Here is a 17,547-nt window from a genome sequence, read left to right as displayed (position 1 = left end):
CCGAGTGCTCACCCAGCGCCACGCACGTCCCACGTGCTTTATGTGAATTAACACATTTGACCCTCATAAACCATCCTCCAAGCCAGGTGGATGTCATCTGATTTAAGACAGAAGGAAACTGAGGCAAAGAGGGGTGAAGCAATGTGCCCACACTCACACCTCTAATAAGCACAGACCTAGGATTTGAACCCAGGTGGTCTGGCTCCAGACGCTTTATTCCTACACTGTGGGATGAGTCCAGGAACTTCAAATACCATTTATTCTATTTAGTAGAATTTGCATCAGAGGCCACAACTGGTGCACCGAGCTCCCACAGTCTGTGGGGACCAAGCAGTGGGCTGTGGTCATTGGGCACAGTCGGTACAACATAGCTTGGATCCTATCAGGCCCCGGTTCCTTGCTCTACAGAAGGTGAACATGAGGCCCAAGGAGGGGCAGGGAGGTGCTCAGAGTCTCCCTGTGGGGTCAGTGGCAATTCCAGGTCTCCGTGCTCTTCCTGCCCTGCTGTGTAAGACAAGACCCCTCCTTGGTTTTGATCAGGGGCCTGTGACTTTCTGCTCTAACGGGAGCCATCTGGTGGTCAAGCTGCATCCTTCTGCTTTTCTGCAAGGCCTGCTTCAATGCTGTGCATTGGGCTTGGGACTCCAGGGATCTGGAGACACTCACTTTCCAATGCCCGCTGGCACTGGATTCCCAGGTCAGTGGGAGAGCAGGGGCTGAAAAGTCCAGACTCTGGTTCAACTCGTTCTGTCACTTATAGGCAGCGTGTCCTTGGGCAGGATATTCAACCCATCTGTGAAGTGGGGGCCAATCACAGCACCACCTCACTGTGCCATGTTGGAGATAGGACAGTGGAAGGGAAGCACTAGCACAGTGCCTGGTACCCAGAGCCACCCAATAAATGGCAGGTGGCATGCCTTGTCATCTCACCTCGGCACTCACAGCTGGTGGTAGCTCTTTATCTGTCTTGTGGCTTGGCCAACATGTGCCCCTGAGGACCCTGAGGGTGGGAGCAGGTCTTCATCGGTAGCCCCATTTCCTGGCTCAGCCTTGCAGCTCCAGGTGCCCCGGGGTTGAGCACATCCTGGTGGAGGCCTGACAAGGGCCACTGATGCTTGATTGCACGCTTACTACGTGCCAGACCCTGAGCTCATTGCTTTGCAGGCCTTATCGTATGTAATTCTCACAGCTACCCTGTGAAGTGGGCACTTTATTTTCAGGTGAGGAATCAAGGTTCAAAAAGTTATGTGGCTGTCTAGACCGACACAGCTAATAAGTCAGAGCCAAGATTCGACCACCACGCTCAGCCCTTCTAAGCCAACCACGGGGGAGCGCGTCGGAGCAAACTGACCGACGGATGCGGGACCTGAGGCCCTGAGAGGAAGCACCTTGGGGACCCCAAGGTTCCCAAGGTCATGCAGCCAGTTACTACCTAAGTCTGTACTAGGTCTCCCATTCCCCGATCAGGGCTCTTCCTTCCTCTGCCTGATGACCCCACTGGAAGATTTGGTGTCTCCTGCGTGGGTCCCCAGTGCTGAAGAACAGGAGGGATTCCCCTCCCATGGGGCGAGGCCCGCAGTGGGGGTCAGTCTCTGCGATGCTTAGGCTTACCCTCCATTCCCTTCCCCAGATGGTTGCTTTCACTGCAGACTGGGGTGGACAGTCGGCAACTTGGCTTTCTCCCTTCCTTGATGCCTCCCAGCTGGGCAGCTGGCTGAGCTGCCAGCGCCTGGCAGTCAGCTCGGAATCGGGGCTTTGAAATAGGATCCCTCAGTGCCTGTGGTCCAGTGTGGCCTCCCAGGCCACAGCAGGTGATGGACAGGGCCTGAAATGTCGCTGGCCCCCACTGCCTTTGTCCCCAGTGCTGGCTTAGTGGTCTTGGGGAACCGGGGGCTGGGGGAGGGGCCTCTCAGTTTGGGGCTGTCAACACCAGTGGCTGGCTCAGGACAGGGTGGGAGTTGGCAGGTACTCCTGGTGAGTGGAGAGTCAAATGCAGGCCCCTTTTCTCGGTTTACGAGGCAAGGGCCCTGCAGAGCCTTTGTGGGAATTAGAAAAAAGCACTTCTGCATGAAGGTTATTACTAAAAGGCACCCTGGGCAGATGTAGCTCTACTTGAGGCCCAGGGCTCAGCCCTAAACTGAGTGTCCTTGTTCAGTGCTCACGTGGTGAGCTCTCCAGGGCGGCCCTGTGTACCACTCTGCCTGCCTCTCCAACCTCATTTGCTGCCCTTTGTCCACTCTTGATTCGTCCCACCCCACTCATTCTTCACACAGTGGCCAGATGGATCTTTTTAACATGCAAATTGGAACCTGTCATCCCTGTGTTCAAAACCCTTTGATGGAGTCTTTGATGGCTTCCCACTCAAGCCTCTAGGGTCCTGCAGGTCTGGTCCCAGCTGACCTTTCTGCCTCATCTCCTTTCCTCCCTCTTGATCACTCTGCTGGCCTCTTGATATTCCTTGACTGTGCTGAGCTCTCTCCAACCTCAGGGCCTTTGCACTTGCTGTTCTTTGAACTTGGCTCCCACCTCTCCCCTAGTTGATGCTTACTTAGTCCCTTTCTCCAGGAAGCCTCTCTTGAGCCAGCTGACTATGCCCAGTTATCTACTCTTCTAGGACTATGAACCTCCTCTGTGTAGCATGTGTCACACTGAAGTTTACGTATATTTCTGCTATTTTGATTACTCTCTCTCTTCTCTGCTCGCCTTTACAGTTCACAAGGGCAGGAGCCATGTCTGTTTTTCTCACTGTATCCCTGTTACTTAACACAGTGCCTGGCATAGTGAATAATTGTGGGATAAACAAATGAAACCCGTAATGAAAAGCTGTCATGTGCCAGGTATTTGGGATCTGTCTGTTCTTCTTTCTTTTTAAAAATCCAGTTACTCATCCGATATGCGTTTGCTCCCACTGGGTGTCAAGCCTGTGCTGGCACCAGGGATCCAAGGTGGAAGTGACATAGTACTTGCCCTTGAGGGGGTGCAGACTGGTGGGGGAGACTCTGAACAGATAGTGCAGCAGCCAAGGTGAGAAGTGCTACAGCTGAGGCTTTAATGTCCCAGGGAGGCCAATGAAGAGAAGAGGGTAGATGCATGTTTTTTGTTTGTTTGTTTGTTTATGGCTGCATTGGGTCTTCGTTGCTGCAGGTGGGCTTTCTCTAGTTGTGGTGGTCGGGGGCTAATCTTCATTGCGATGCGCGGGCTTCTCATTGCGGTGGCTTCTCTTGTTGCGGAGCATAGGCTCTAGGCGCGTAGGCTTCAGTAGTTGTGGCTCTCGGGCTCTAGAGCGCAGGCTCAGTAGTTGTGGCGCACGGGCTTAGTTGCTCCGCGGCATGTGGGATCTTCCCGGACCAGGGCTCGAACCTGTGTCCCCTGCATTGGCAGGTGGATTCTTAACCACTGTGCCACCAGGGAAGTCCTGATTCATGGGGTTTTGAAGGATGAGCAGTTTGTCAGGCCAAGAAGACCAAAATGAGTTGGCACAGGGACAAGGACAAATTGTGCTGTATCCAGAGGCAGGTGGCTGGGAGGGTGAGGGATAAGGAGCAGGGGCTGTGAGTCTAGGGAAGAGGAAAAGGGGGGTGCTGTGGGTACTGCCTGCAGGTGGGTCCTGGGAGGAGAGGGAGGCACAGGGAGCTGGGCTCCTCTGGGGCGTGGCCTTGGGAGTGCGGGGGGCATGTTGGGGTTGGGAGCACTGTGGGCAGAGTGTCTGCTCCTACACTCCCAGAAGATACCTCCTCTTTGATCTCTTCTCTGTTGGCATCCCCCCAGGATTTCTCCTGAAGAAAGGATTGTGACAAAAGCCAGCTTGGAAACCCCAGGCAGGGGAGCCTGGTGGTCAGGTGTGTGGGCTCAGGGGTCAGCCATCTGGCTGTGAGGTGTGGCTCGTCCTGACCACTGTGTGACTCAGGGCAGCACCGCCCTCAGAGCCTGGGTGTCCTCGTCTGTGAAGTGGGGATGACAGAGGAACCCTCCTCCTGAGGCTGATGTGAGGACTGAACGAGCAATGGGCGATGCCGCTGGCCCTGTTCTAAGCACTTTGTGGGAGTCAGCGCTCAACCTCCTCCATCACCCCTTGAGGGATTTACCATTCTTGGCCGTGTTTTACAGCAGAGGAAACTGAGGCGCGGGGAGGTTACATAACTTGCCCAAGGCCAGGCAGTCTGGTGGCAGAATCCATGCTCTCCACTGCTAGACTTCCCTGTGTGTGATTTTGGACAAGTTGCTTAGCCTTTCTCGGCCTAGTCTCCTTGTCTGTATAATGGGACTGAATGGCAGTGATGCCTCCATCGTGGGGTCACTGCGAGGGTTACGGCACCCCTTCACGTCAAGTGCACGAGCTTGGTTCCTGGCTTTGGTAAGCGCGGCATGTGTGTTAGCTGGTCTATTACGATGACAGGCGGAGCGGGCTTTGCACCGCTAGGTCGGCACAGGATCAGGAGCGTGCCGAGCCCTCTGTGAATGTTAGTGAGTACTGTTGACATGACTGTTATGAGTCCACAAGTGATACTCCGTGGTCCCTTGGGGCTGTGGTTCTGACGGCTCTCTTCCCCCCGCCCCGCCCCACCCGGCTGCAGGCCAATGAGAACAGCCTGCTGAGCGCGCAGCTCAAAGGTTTCCCCCTGTTCCTGCACTCCAACCTGGGCCTGAAGGACTGCAGCATCAACCCCAAGTCCCCGCTGCTGTACGTGACCCGCCCCAGCGAGGTGGAGAAGGGCGTGCTGCCCGGCGAGGACTGGACCGTGTTCCAGTCGAACCACTCCACCTATGAGCCTGTGCTGCTGGCCAAGACGCGGTCGTCCGAGTCCATCCCGCACCTGGGCGCGGATGCCGGCCTTCACGCCGCGCTGCATGCCACTGTGGTCCAGGACCTGGGCCTCCACGACGGAATCCAGCGCGTGCTGTTCGGCAACAACCTCAACTTCTGGCTGCACAAGCTCGTGTTCATCGACGCCGTGGCCTTCCTCACAGGCAAGCGCCTCTCGCTGCCTCTGGACCGCTACATCCTGGTGGACATTGACGACATCTTTGTGGGCAAGGAGGGCACACGCATGAAGGTGGAGGACGTGAAGGTACGGCTGGGGGCACCAGACCATGTAGGGTGGGCCTCGCCACCTTCAGACCTTACTGTCCCCATCGTGACTGCTGTCTGCACCTCCCCTGTGCTGTCAGTCCCCCTCCCTTGGCCACTTGGTTTTATTGTCTTATTAGAAGCAAGTGCCATTTAAAATTATTTGAAGTATTGAATATACAGGAATTTTGCATCTGGTTGTATGGAGCTCAAGAATATAACTATGGAGAGAGAGATGGTAGCTGTGCAGAGAGTACCTACCTCTTAATCCAGACATGATTTTTAACTCTCAAAAATGTTTATGTCAGTACCAAAGCTCCTACAAAACTCATAAAACAAGAATTAGAGTTTGAATCATATACAAAGCATACTTTAACTGCGGTCTATATAGATAGTGAAAGGCATGTGTTTAATTCAAAAAATGTTTACCAAACTAAACTAACTGTATGTAAAAGCATTTTGCAAACCATGAAATTTTACACATGTATCACTGTAAAAGAGAAGCCTGCAAATTAAGACCATTTTCATCTACTCACTATTTTACTCAGAGTTGTATGCAAAAGGAACAACATCACTAGTGTAAATGGGGAAATCAGTATCAGTTGCCATACATAGAGGGCAACCATAACAATAGATCCAATGAAAACGAAACAGGGGATTAAATTCTAGCGAAGCACTGCTGCCTACTGCTGGCCTGTCCTCTCTTACACGAGATTAGTGAGAGTTAGAAACGTATTAACACCAAACCAAGACTTCTTTTTGACGTTAGGAGGAGGATTGAAAAAGAGACTTGATTAAGAGGAATGCTTTCCTCCGTGTGGGCGCTGTGTTGGGATTGGCCGTGGGTCCTGGAAGGAAGGCCCTGGGCTGGGGCAGGGGGCGGGGTACATTGTCCTCCTGCCTTGGTCTAGAGTGAACTCTCTGCTCCTCCTTACACCTCCAGAGGAGAAGGGCAGAGCAGGTGCTGCTGAGGAGCAGGCACTGTCTGGGGAGTCAAGACGCGGGTTCCAGTCCCCATCTGCCCCTAACTGACTGGGTGACTTGGGCAAGTCCCTTCCCCTGTCTGAGCCTCAGCGGTGAAATGACAAGATGGGGTGGATGGGAAGGGCCTGGATGGCTGGGGTGAGGGGGCATGTGCAGATGCCAGGCTCTGAGCCCTCCCGGCTCTACCTCTGGGACAGAGCAGTGTTGCTTTGATCTGCTTTACCCATTGTGTTTGCTCCTGAGATTTCACTTCCTCAAGGGCTCCGCTATTGAAAGAAAGTTCTGAGACGGCTCCTGTTGAGCCTTCCAGCTCTGAGGCTTCATGCAATGCTACGACCCACCTCTAGCAAAGAAGATTACTCTGTTTTCTCCTTAGGACGTTCTTCGGGTGGCCCAACCTTGCTCTGTCCTGCTGTAACCTAGGTCTTTGCTTGCTGTCCAGGATGAGTCCTTGAGACTGGTCCAGGGTCGACCTCATGAGGAAATCAGGCTGCCAGGCTCACTGTGTCTCCTGTGAACCCTGGGCTTGCCCTTCTTCGTTCTTATTTTCCCCATTATTGGAATGAGAGGAATGCTAGCAGTTTGGAGCCTTAAGAATACCAAAAGAGATGCCCTCTTCAGTGTACTCAGCTCAGTGCAGACTGCAGAGCTCTATGCCAGCCAGGTCCCATTTGCCTTAAACATCCTTTTGAGTCAGAAAGGACAGTTGTTTTTTTTTTTTTCTTTAATCCCAAGGACTGGCTACAACTGAGCTTTTCTTGCAGAGACATGAATGTTGCCTTATTAACTTGTACAGTACGGTCTGTACAGTGCAACTTAAATGACACCAACAGCAATGCTTATTCAAGGCTTGGCGAGCGCCAGGCTCTGTGCTCAGCCCTTTCTGTGCGTTGCATCATCTGATCCTCACAGCAGCTCTGTGAGGTGGGTATTATTTTAAATCCCATTTTACAGAGGTGTACACTAAGACTCAGAGAGGTGAAGTAACTGGCCCAAGGCCACACAGCTAGAGCATGAAGGTCCATCAGGTAGTACATGGCCTTGGTAAGATGCCGGTGGTGGCCCCAAGGAAGGCCAGGACTTTTTGTTTGCAAAGTGTTCTGATAGCGGGCTCTTCTTACAGGTTTCCTAGCAGCCTTGTGCATCATACCTGGTAGGGATTTTTTTGAGTCCTGACTCCAGAGGACAACTGTATGTTTGTTTCACAAGTGTCAGCATCCCTTCATTGACTTGCAAAGCACTGGGTGCGCTGTGCATGGAAACATTGCATTGCTGGGCACACAGTACGCCTCTGGAAAAGTCGTGGTCCTTTGACATCAGCCTTGCAGTCACCAATGAGGTGAAATCTCCCACATTTGACAGATGAAGACATGAGGCTCACAGTGGCAGTGACCACAGACATGATAATGGCACTATTTTTCATCACTTACCAAAATGCCAGGCTGTTTTACATGCAGTATCTCATTTAATCCTCCCAAGAGCCCCATGAGGGAGCTATTATTATCCCTATTTCACACCTGGGGAAACTGGGGCCTGGAGCAGTTGCAAAGCTTTCTCAAGGGCATGGCAGAACCAGGCTAGAGTCTATGTCCTGTCTTGCCAGAGGCCTGGTGGAGGTGGCAGCACAGGGCTGGCTTCATGGGTATGGAACCTGTATAGTCACACAGGGCCCCATGCTTGGAAGGGGCCCATTCAAGATAATGCTCTGCTATTTACTTCTTGACATTTTTAACAATCTTTGAGCAAGGGTGCCTATTTTCATTTTTCTATGAACTCTGCAAACTTTGTAGTTGGTCCTGCACGAGCAGGACCCTTCTGGACCCTTATGAGAGGAGCGGGGAACTTCTGGCTTCCCCTCACCCCTTTCTCCCCACTCTGCCTATCCTAGGCCCTATTTGATACGCAGAATGAACTACGGACACACATCCCAAACTTCACTTTCAACCTGGGCTACTCAGGGAAATTCTTCCACACAGGTAAGTGGGCCTGTCTCTGCCCCCACTAGCAACTTCCAGGGGCCCTCAACATCCGGACCCTCGGAGTGCTATGCCATGGGGTCAGCAGGTGGGCGGATGGGCCCCCTTAGGGCCACATTTGACCTCTGTGGCCTCTCCCAGAGCCAGACAGCCCACAGAGCAGTCACAGCCCCAGGCAGAGGGCATTTGGAGACAGCAGTGACACACGATGGCCCCCACTCATCTGTCCCCGGGCCTCAGGCTCTGCTGTTCAGGGGGTGGGCATCTTCTCCCTCTTGTCTCCCTCTCACCACCACCTTTTAATATTCTTTATACTACTTCTGCCTTAGAAAGGAATTGGTTGAATTTTAAGAATTTTACAGAAATACATAGCAGAGAAAATGAAAATGCCCTATAATTGTACCCACCCCAGAGATGAGCACTGTCACGAGTTTTTCTTTTTTTTTTAAATTTTATTGGAGTATAGTTAATTTACAATGTTGTGTTAGTTTCAGGTGTACAGCAGAGTCATTCAGTTATACATATATTTATTCGTTTTTAGATTCTTTCCTCACAAAGGTTATCACAGATGTTTTTTTTTTTTTTTTTTTGGCTGTGCTGCCTGGCTTGTGGGATCTTAGTTCCCTGACCAGGGATTGAACCCAGGCCCTCAGCAGTGAAAGTGTGGAGTCCTAAACACTGCACCACCAGGGAATTCCCCCATCACAGACTGTTGAGTAGAGTTCCCTGTGCTATTCAGCAGGTCCTTGTTGGTTATCTATTTTATACATGGTAGTGTATGTTAATCCCAAGCTCCTGATTTATCCCTCCCCACTATGTTTCCCCTTAGGTAACCATAAGTTAGGTAACCATTTTTGTTATCTGTAAGTCTGTTTCTGTTTTGTAAATAAGTTCATTTGTATCATTTTTTTAAAAATTAGCTTCCACATATGAGTGATACGATATTTGCCTTTCTCTGTCTGGCTTAGTTAGTATGATAATCTCTAGGTCCATCCATGTTGCTGCAAAATGGCATTATTTCATTCTTTTTTATGGCTGTGTAATATTCCATTGTATATATGTACCACATCTTTTTTATCCATTTGTCTGTTGATGGACATTTAGGTGGCTTCCATGTCTTGGCTATTGTAAATAGTGTTGCAGTGAACATTGGGGTGCATGTATCTTTTCAAATTATGGTTTTCTCTGGATATATGCCCAGGACTGGGATTGCTGGATCATATGGTAGTTCTATTTTTAGTTTTTTAAGGAACCTCCATACTGTTTTCCATAGTGGTTGTACCAATTTACATTCCCACCAACAGTATAGGAGGGTTCCCTTTTCTCTGCACCCTCTCCAGCATTTATTATTTGTAGACTTTCTTTTGGTTGCACTGCGCGGCATGTGGGATCTTAGTTCCCTGATCAGAGATTGAATCCACATCCCCTGCATTGGAAGCACGGAGTCTTAACCACTGGACCCCCAGGGAAGTCCCTGTTTGTAGACTTTTTGATGATAGCCATTCTGACCAGTGTGAGGTGATACCTCATTGTAGTTTTGATTTGCATTTCTCTACTAATTAGTGATGTTGAGCGTCTTTTCAAGTGCTTTTTGGCCTTCTGTATATCTTCTTTGGAAAAATGTCTATTTAAATCTTCTGCCCATTTTTTGATTGAGTGGTTTGTTTTTTTGACATAGAGCTGCCTGAGCTGTTTTGTATATTTTGGAGATTAATCCCTTGTCAGTCACTTCCTTTGCAAATATTTTCTCCCATTCTGTAGGTTGTCTTTTCATTTTGTTTATGGTTTCTTTTGCTGTGCAGAGCTTTTGAGTTTAATTAGGTCACATTTGTTTATTTTTGTTTTTATTTTCATTACTCTAGGAGGTGGATCAAAAAAGATATTGCTGTGATTTATGTCAAAGAGTGTTCTGCCTATGTTTTCCTCTAAGCGTTCTATAGTGTCTGGCCTTACATTATTTGATCCATTTTGAGTTTATTTTTGTGTATGGTGTTAAGGAATGTTCTAATTTCATTCTTTAACATGTAGCTGTCCAGTTTTCCTAGCACCACTTATTGAAGAGATTGTCTTTTCTCCATTGTATATTCTTGTCTCTTTTGTCATAGATTAATTGACCATAGGTGCATGGGTTTACTTCTGGGCTTTCTGTCCTGTTCCATTTATCTATATTTCTGTTTTTGCACCAGTAGCATACTGTTTGGATTACTGTAGCTTTGTAGTATAGCCTGAAGTCAGGGAGCTTGATGCCTCCAGCTCCGTTTTTCTTTCTGAGGATTGCTTTGGCTATTTAGGGTCTTCTGTATTTCCATACAAATTAAAAAAATTTTTGTTCTAGTTCTGTGAAAAATGCCATTGGTAGTTTGATAGGGATTGCATTGAATCTGTAGATTGCCTTGGGTAATATGGTCATTTTGACAATATTGATTCTTCCAATCCAAGAACATGGTATATTTTTCCATCTGTTTGTGTCATTTTCAGTTTCTTTCATCAGCGTCTTATAGTTTTCAGAGTACAGGTCTTTTGCCTCCTTAGGTACTTTTATTCCTAGGTATTTTATTCTTTTTGATACGATGGTAAATGGGATTGTTTCCTTAATATCTTTCTTTTCTTTTTACGTTTTGGCCGCGCCATGCGGCATGTGGGATCTTAGTTCCCCGACCAGGGATCGAACCCGCGCCCCCTGCATTGGAAGCATGGAGTCTTAACCACTGGACTGCCAGGGAAGTCCCATTAATTTCTCTCTCTCATCTTTTGTTGTTAGTGTGTAGTAATGTAAGAGATTTCTCTGTATTAATTTTGTATCCTGCAACTTTACCACATTCATTGATGAGCTCTAGTAGTTTTCTTGTAGCATCTTTAGGATTTTCTATGTACAGTATAATGTCATCTTTAAACAGTGACAGGTTTACTTCTTCTTTTCCAATTTGGATTCCTTTTATTTCTTTTTCTTCTCTGACTGCCGTAGCTAGGACTTCAAAAACCATGTTGAATAAAAGTCATGACGGTGGACATCCTTGCCTTGTTCCTGATCTTACAGGGAATGCTTTCAGCTTTTCACCATTGAGAATGATGTTAGCTGTGGGTTTGTCATATATGGCCTTTATTATGTTGGGGTAAGTTCCCTCTATGCCTACTTTCTTGAGAGTTTTTATCATAAATAGGTGTTGAATTTTGTCAAAAGCTTTTTCTACATCTATTGAGATGATCGTATGATTTTTATTCTTCAGTTTATTAATGTGGTGTATCACATTGATTGATTTGCAGATACTGAAGAATCCTTGCATCCCTGGGATAAATCCCACTTGATCATGTTGTGTGATCCTTTTAATCTGTTGCTGGATTCGATTTGCTAGTATTCTGTTGAGTATTTTTGCATCTATGTTCATCAGTGATATTGGCCTTTAATTTTCTTTTTTTGTGGTATCTTTGCCAGGTGTTGGTATCAGGGTGATGGTGACCTCATAGAATGAGCTTGGGAGTATTCCTTCCTGTGTAATTTTTTGGAAGAGTTTCAGAAGGATAGGTGTTACCTCTTCTCTAAATGTTTGATAGAATTCACCTGTGAAGCCATCTGGTCATGGACTTTGTTTGGTTGGGAGTTTTTTGATCACTTTCAATTTCAGTACTTGTGATTGGTATGTTCATATTTTCTATTTCTTCCTGGTTCAGTCTTGGAAAATTGTAGCTTTTTAAGAATTTCTCCATTTCTTCTAGGTTGTCCATTTTATTGGCCCATAGTTGCCTGTAGCATTGTCTTATGATCCTTTGTATTTCTGTGGTGTCCAGTGTAACTTCTCCTTTTTCATTTCTAATTGTATTGATTTGAATTCTCTCCCTTTTTTTCCTGATGAGTATGGCAAAAGGTTTATCAATTTTGTTTATCTTTTTAAAGAACCAGCTTTTAGTTTCATTGATCTTTTCTATTGTTTTCTTTGTCTCTATTTCATTTATTTCTGCTCTGATCTTTATGGTTTCTTTTCTTCTACTAACTTTGGGTTTTATTTGTTCTTCTTTCTCTAGTTGCTTTAGGTGTAAGGTTAGGTTGTTTATTAGCCTATTAATGTCTGAATAACCTTTTTTCAGAGATTTTTCTTGTTTCCTGAGGTAAGATTGTATTGCTGTAAACGTCCCTCTTAAAACAGCTTTTGCCGCATCCCATAGGTTTTGGACTGTTGTATTTTCATTGTCACTTGTCTCTAGGTATTTTTTGATTTCCTCTTTGACTTCTTCAGTGATCCGTTGGTTGTTTAGTAACATATTGTTTAGCCTCCATGTGTTTGTGTTTTTTAAAGTTTTTTTTCCTGTTATTAATTTCTAATCTCATAACCTTGTGGTCAGAAAAGATGCTTGATATGATTTCAATTTTCTTAAATTTACCAAGGCTTGATTTGTGGCCCAAGATGTGATCTATCCTGGAGAATGTTCCATGTGCACTTGAGAAGAAAGTGTATTCTGCTTTCAGATGGAATGTCCTATAAATAACAGTTAAGTTCATCTGGTCTAAGGCTTGTGTTTCCTTGTAGATTTTCTGTCTGGATGATCTGTCCATTGGTGTTAGTGGGGTGTTAAAGTCCCCTACTATTATTGTGTTACTGTTCATTTCCCCTTTTATGGCTGTTAGCATTTGCCTTATATATTGAGGTGCTCCTATGTTGGGTGCATATATATTTACAATTGTTGTATCTTCTTCTTGGATTGATCCCTTGATCATTATGTAGTGTCCTTCCTTGTCTTTTGTAAGAGTCTTTATTTTAAAGTCTATTTTGTTTGATATGGAGTATTGCTACTCCAGCTTTCTTTTGATTTGCATTTGCATGGAATATCTTTTTCTGTCCCCTCACTTTCAGTCTGTCTGTGTCCCTGTGTCTGAAGTGGGTCTCTTGTAGATGACATATATATGGGTCTTGTTTTTGTATCCATTCAGCGAGCCCATGTCTTTTGGTTGAAGCATTTAATCCATTTAATTTAAGGTAATTATTGAAATGTATGTTCCTATTGCCATTTTGTTAATTGTTTTGGACTTGGAGGTCTTTTTTCTTCCCTTCCTCTTTTGTTCTCTTCTCTTGTGATTTGATGTCTATCTTTAGTATTGTGTTTGGATTGCTTTTTCTTTTTTGTGTGTGTGTCTATCATAGACTTTTGGTTTGCAGTTCCCATGAGGTTTTGATATAGCAGTCTATATATGTACAAGATTGTTTTAAGTTGCTGGTCTCTTAATTTCCAATGCATTTCCAATATCCTGCATTTGTACTCTCCTCTTCTCACGATTGCTGGTTTTGATATCATATTTGTGTGTGGATGATTTCCTACCTTTACTTTATGTTGCCTTTACTGGTGAGCTTTCCTATTTGTAATTCTCTTGATTCTATTGTGGCCTTTTCTTTTCTGCCTAGAGAAGTTCCTTTAGGATTTGTTCTAAGGCTGGTTTGGTGGTGCTGAATTCTCTTCGCTTTTACTTGTCTGTAAAGCTTTGATTTCTCCATCAAATCTGAACGAGAGCCTTGCTGGGTATTCTTGGTTGTAGGTTTTTCCCTTTTATCACTTTAAATATATCGTGCCACTCCCTTCTGGCCTGCAGAGTTTCTGCTGAAAAATCAGCTGATAACCTTTTGGGGATTCCCTTGTATGTTATTTGTTGCTTTTCCCTTGTTGCTTTTAATATTTTTTCTTTGTCTTTAATTTTTGTCAGTTTGATTAGTATGTGTCTCGGCATGTTCCTCCTTGGGTTTATCTTGTATTGGACTCTCCACATTTCCTGGACTTGAGTGACTGTTTCCTTCTCCTGTTAGGGAAGTTTTCTGCTATAATATCTTCATATATTTTCTCAGGCCCTTTCTCTCTCTCTTCTCCTTCAGGGACCCCTATAATGCAAATGTTGGTGCATTTAATGTTGTTCCAGAGGTCTCTGAGACTGTCCTCATTTCTTTTCATTCTTTTTTCTTTATTCTGTTCTGTGGCAGTGATTTCCACCATTCTGTCTTCCAGCTCACTTATTCATTCTTCTGCCTCAATTATTCTGCTGTTGATTCCTTCTAGTGTATTTTTCATTCCAGTTATTGTAGTCTTCATCTCTGTTTGTTCTTTAAATCACTAGCTCTTTGTTAAACATCTCTTGTATCTTCACAATCTGTGCTTCTACTCTTTTTCCAAGATCTTGGATCATCTTTACTATCATTACTCTAAATTCTTCTTCAGGTAGGTTGCCTGTCTCCATTTCATTTAATTGTTCTTGTGGGTTTTTATCTTGTTCCTTCATCTGGAATGAGTTTATTTTTTATTTTTGAGTCTTAAGGGTTGAGGTTGAAGGCTCAGGGTTACCTGGTTCATACTTGCCCTCCTCTTGGGGGCTTTCCCAAGGTCCTCACAAGCTGCCCCTTGGGACTGGGCAGGAGGGAACAGCCTCTGAGTAGTCATCTGTAGTGAGCATTCCCTCGAGCTGCCTTTTGCGTGGGCCACGGTGAGGACAGCCTCTCTTGAATTCTAGGCAAACCCTATTAGTCTGAAGTTCTGGGAGGAAAGTCTGCAGCATAGCTCCAAAGCCAAATAAGAGCAACACTTGGTTGTCTGTGTGTATTTTTATATTCTTAACCCTTAGTATATCAGATGTAGTTGTAGTGATATACACAAGGCAGGGTTAAACATCTTGTACATATACAAAGAGCATCTACAAGTCAATAAGTAAAAGACAAATGACCCAGTAGAAAAATAGGAATAGGATCAGAGTAGGCAAGTCAGAGCTAGAAGAAACCATTAGAATCATTGCCTCTGAACTGCATATTGCATAGACAGGCCCCAAGGGCCAGAGGTGGGGAGTACTTGGCCAAAGTCACCCACTGAGTCAAGGCCATACTCGAATCCAGGGCCCTGGACTGGGGCTCTATCTGCCCCACACTGTAGCTCACGGAACTACTCTAAGCAGCTCTCAGCTGGGCTGTGGCCGTGCACACCCATCCCCGGGCCTCGTGGCAGGTGGGCCGGGCTGAGCTGCCTGTGCTCGGGCTATAGGTACCGATGCTGAGGACGCGGGGGATGACCTGCTGCTGTCGTACGTGAAGGAGTTTTGGTGGTTCCCCCACATGTGGAGCCACATGCAGCCCCACCTTTTCCACAACCAGTCCGTACTGGCTGAGCAGATGGCCCTGAACAAGAAGTTCGCTGTCGTGAGTAAGATTCCCTACAGGGCAGAGCCGGGAGGGCTTGGGGCTGGGCTGGGGGTCAGAACTACTGGCCTTGTGCTGCTTTTGCAGTTCGTCTGACAGCTTTTTATTAACATCTTTATAGCTGCTGTCTCACTGAAGCCTCACAGGGATCCCAAGAGGCCGGTATCTCAATAGCCTCATTTTAAACAAGAAACTGGAGCTCTGGGAGGCCACACCAGCTAATAAGAGGTCCGTGCAGGACTTAAACCCAGGCCTGTTTGCTTCCTGAGCCCAAGCTCTCATCTTCAGGCTAGAGTGGGTACCCCAGAAGGCTGGAGGAGATGCCCAGCAAGGAGGGGATGAGGCCTGCTTGCTGGCTCAGCCTGAGCCACCAGCCAGTCAGAGGCCAAGAGAGGCAGGAACAGCACCTGTCCATGTTCCTCACTCCTGGTGCTGGAGGAAGTGAACGCTGGGCCGAGTTGGAGTCCCGGCTCGGCTGGTGCCTCTTTCCGAGACTCTGGGCCCCGAGCCTCAGCTTCCCCATCTGCACCTCAAGGGCTCAGACCCACTGCTCTGCCGTTCTAGCCCCTGATTTTTCTCTGCAAAGGGGAGATAAAGCCCAGAGGGGAAGAAATCCTGTGCTCACCCTGCCCTGGCCCTCCTCTCCCCAGGAGCACGGCATTCCCACAGACATGGGGTACGCAGTGGCGCCCCACCACTCGGGCGTGTACCCTGTGCACGTGCAGCTGTACGAGGCCTGGAAGCAGGTGTGGAACATCCGCGTGACCAGCACGGAGGAGTACCCCCACCTGAAGCCAGCCCGCTACCGCCGCGGCTTCATCCACAACGGCATCATGGTGAGTGCGGCCCAGAGCCTGGGAGGCGGGTATGCACATGCTATCCTGGGAAGCATGAGTCTGGGGAGCTGGCTAGGGGTTTCAGGCCACTTTCTACTGTCCCCTCTGTCACCTGAGGCTCTCTATCCCAGGGAAGGAGGACTGCCAGTCTGCCTCTCTCATGAGCTACTCCTATGCTTTTGTGACAGGGGATCAGGAGATGAGCATTCTTTAAGGGGGCCTCTAGTGAGGCCCTGGGATAGGCCTCTGTCTCATCCATTTGTTGGCTTATGTAAAATGTGTGTCTGTCCCTTTTCTACAGAATACTGAAGTGCACAAAATCTGGGAATACTGAAGTGCACAAAATCAACAAAAGTCCTCACCTTTGTAGACCTGACATTCTAGTGGCAGGAGACAGTGCGTTCATAACTGTGTAAAGTATACAATGGTCAGATGGCATAAGTGCTGTGGAGAAAAGTCAAGCAGGGAATGGAGACGGGGTGCTGAGGAGAGGAGAAGCTTAAACAGGATGGTTAGGGAGAGCCTTCCTGGGAATGAGCCATGCTGCTACGTGAGGAAGAGCGTGCGTGGCAGAGAAAACAAGTGCAAAGGCCCTGAGGCAGGCTTGTGCTGCGTGGTTTTGAGGACCAACTAAGAGACAAGTATGGCTGGAAGGGAGCAAGTTGGGAGGAGGTGGTAGGAGATGAGGTCAGAGGGGTGATTGATGGACCAGATCATGCAGGGCAACATAAGGCCACTGGATGGACTTCAGCTTTTAGTCTGTGATGGGAGGGTTTTGAATGGAGTGCTCTTATGATCTAACTCATATTTTAAGAGGATTTCCATCATTCTGGCTGCTATGAGTTGCAAAGCCTGTAGGGGGCCAAGTGGGGAGCAGGGAGACCAGTCAGGAGGCCGCTGCAGTCTTCCCGTTGAGGCATAGTGGCTTGGACCAGGGTGCAGTGCTGGGACGTGATCACATTCTGGACATATTTAGAAGTTAGAGCCAACAGGAATTGCTGATGAGTTGGATATAGAGTATGGGAGAGAGAGGTAAGGCAAGGATGACTCCAGGTATTTGGCCTCAGCCACTGGAGTGGCTAGATGGTTCTCATCAGTCCAGATGGGCAGCTATGGGAAGGCCAGATTCATGCCTGCATCCATCTATCCACTGACCTCCCAGGCGTTCCTACTGACTCTGGGGATGAGGCGGTGACGAGACGGGTGAGTTCTCTGCCCTCCTGGATCGCATACTAAACAGCTAAACCAGCGTACAACCAAGAGTGCTACGAGGCAGGTTCTAAAGCCAGGAGAGAAGTCACAGAGTGTGCCTGGGAGAGCTGCTCTAGAGAGGGGCGGGGACCCTCGCTGGGCACACAGTCCAAATTTCCAGAAAGATTCTCACTTGCCTGCCCCTGTTACTTTGGAGTCTGCTCATTTTGTAGAGAGAAATATGAAAAGTGTGTACATATGTAAAATGGCAAGGGCCCGTGGGGTCACTTGGGGGAGTGTCACAGGCTGCAGGTCTTTGGTGGAGAAGACCC

The 17,547-nt window shown here is 47.4% G+C and overlaps 1 protein-coding gene across 5 annotated transcripts in view; it reads left to right on the top strand.

Moving 5' to 3' along the window:
- Window positions 1–17,547, top strand: part of NDST1 (N-deacetylase and N-sulfotransferase 1) — an 85,303-nt gene that overhangs the window by 43,325 nt on the left and 24,431 nt on the right. For 4 of the 5 annotated variants that reach the window (XM_082455030.1, XM_082455028.1, XM_082455027.1 and 1 more), the window contains 4 exons: window positions 4,575–5,069; window positions 7,941–8,028; window positions 15,034–15,188; window positions 15,839–16,024. In XM_082455030.1, coding sequence (XP_082311156.1) covers window positions 4,575–5,069; window positions 7,941–8,028; window positions 15,034–15,188; window positions 15,839–16,024 — 924 coding nt within the window. Of the gene's footprint in view, window positions 1–4,574; window positions 5,070–7,940; window positions 8,029–15,033; window positions 15,189–15,838; window positions 16,025–16,325; window positions 17,099–17,547 lie in introns of those variants that run through there. The other variant, XM_082455031.1, reaches the window with a different exon arrangement.

This window comes from Balaenoptera physalus (genome assembly GCF_965194825.1).
Source record: "Balaenoptera physalus genome assembly, chromosome: 3".
Classification (NCBI taxonomy): Eukaryota; Metazoa; Chordata; class Mammalia; order Artiodactyla; family Balaenopteridae; genus Balaenoptera; species Balaenoptera physalus.
This window is presented reverse-complemented; position numbering and strand designations above follow the sequence as displayed.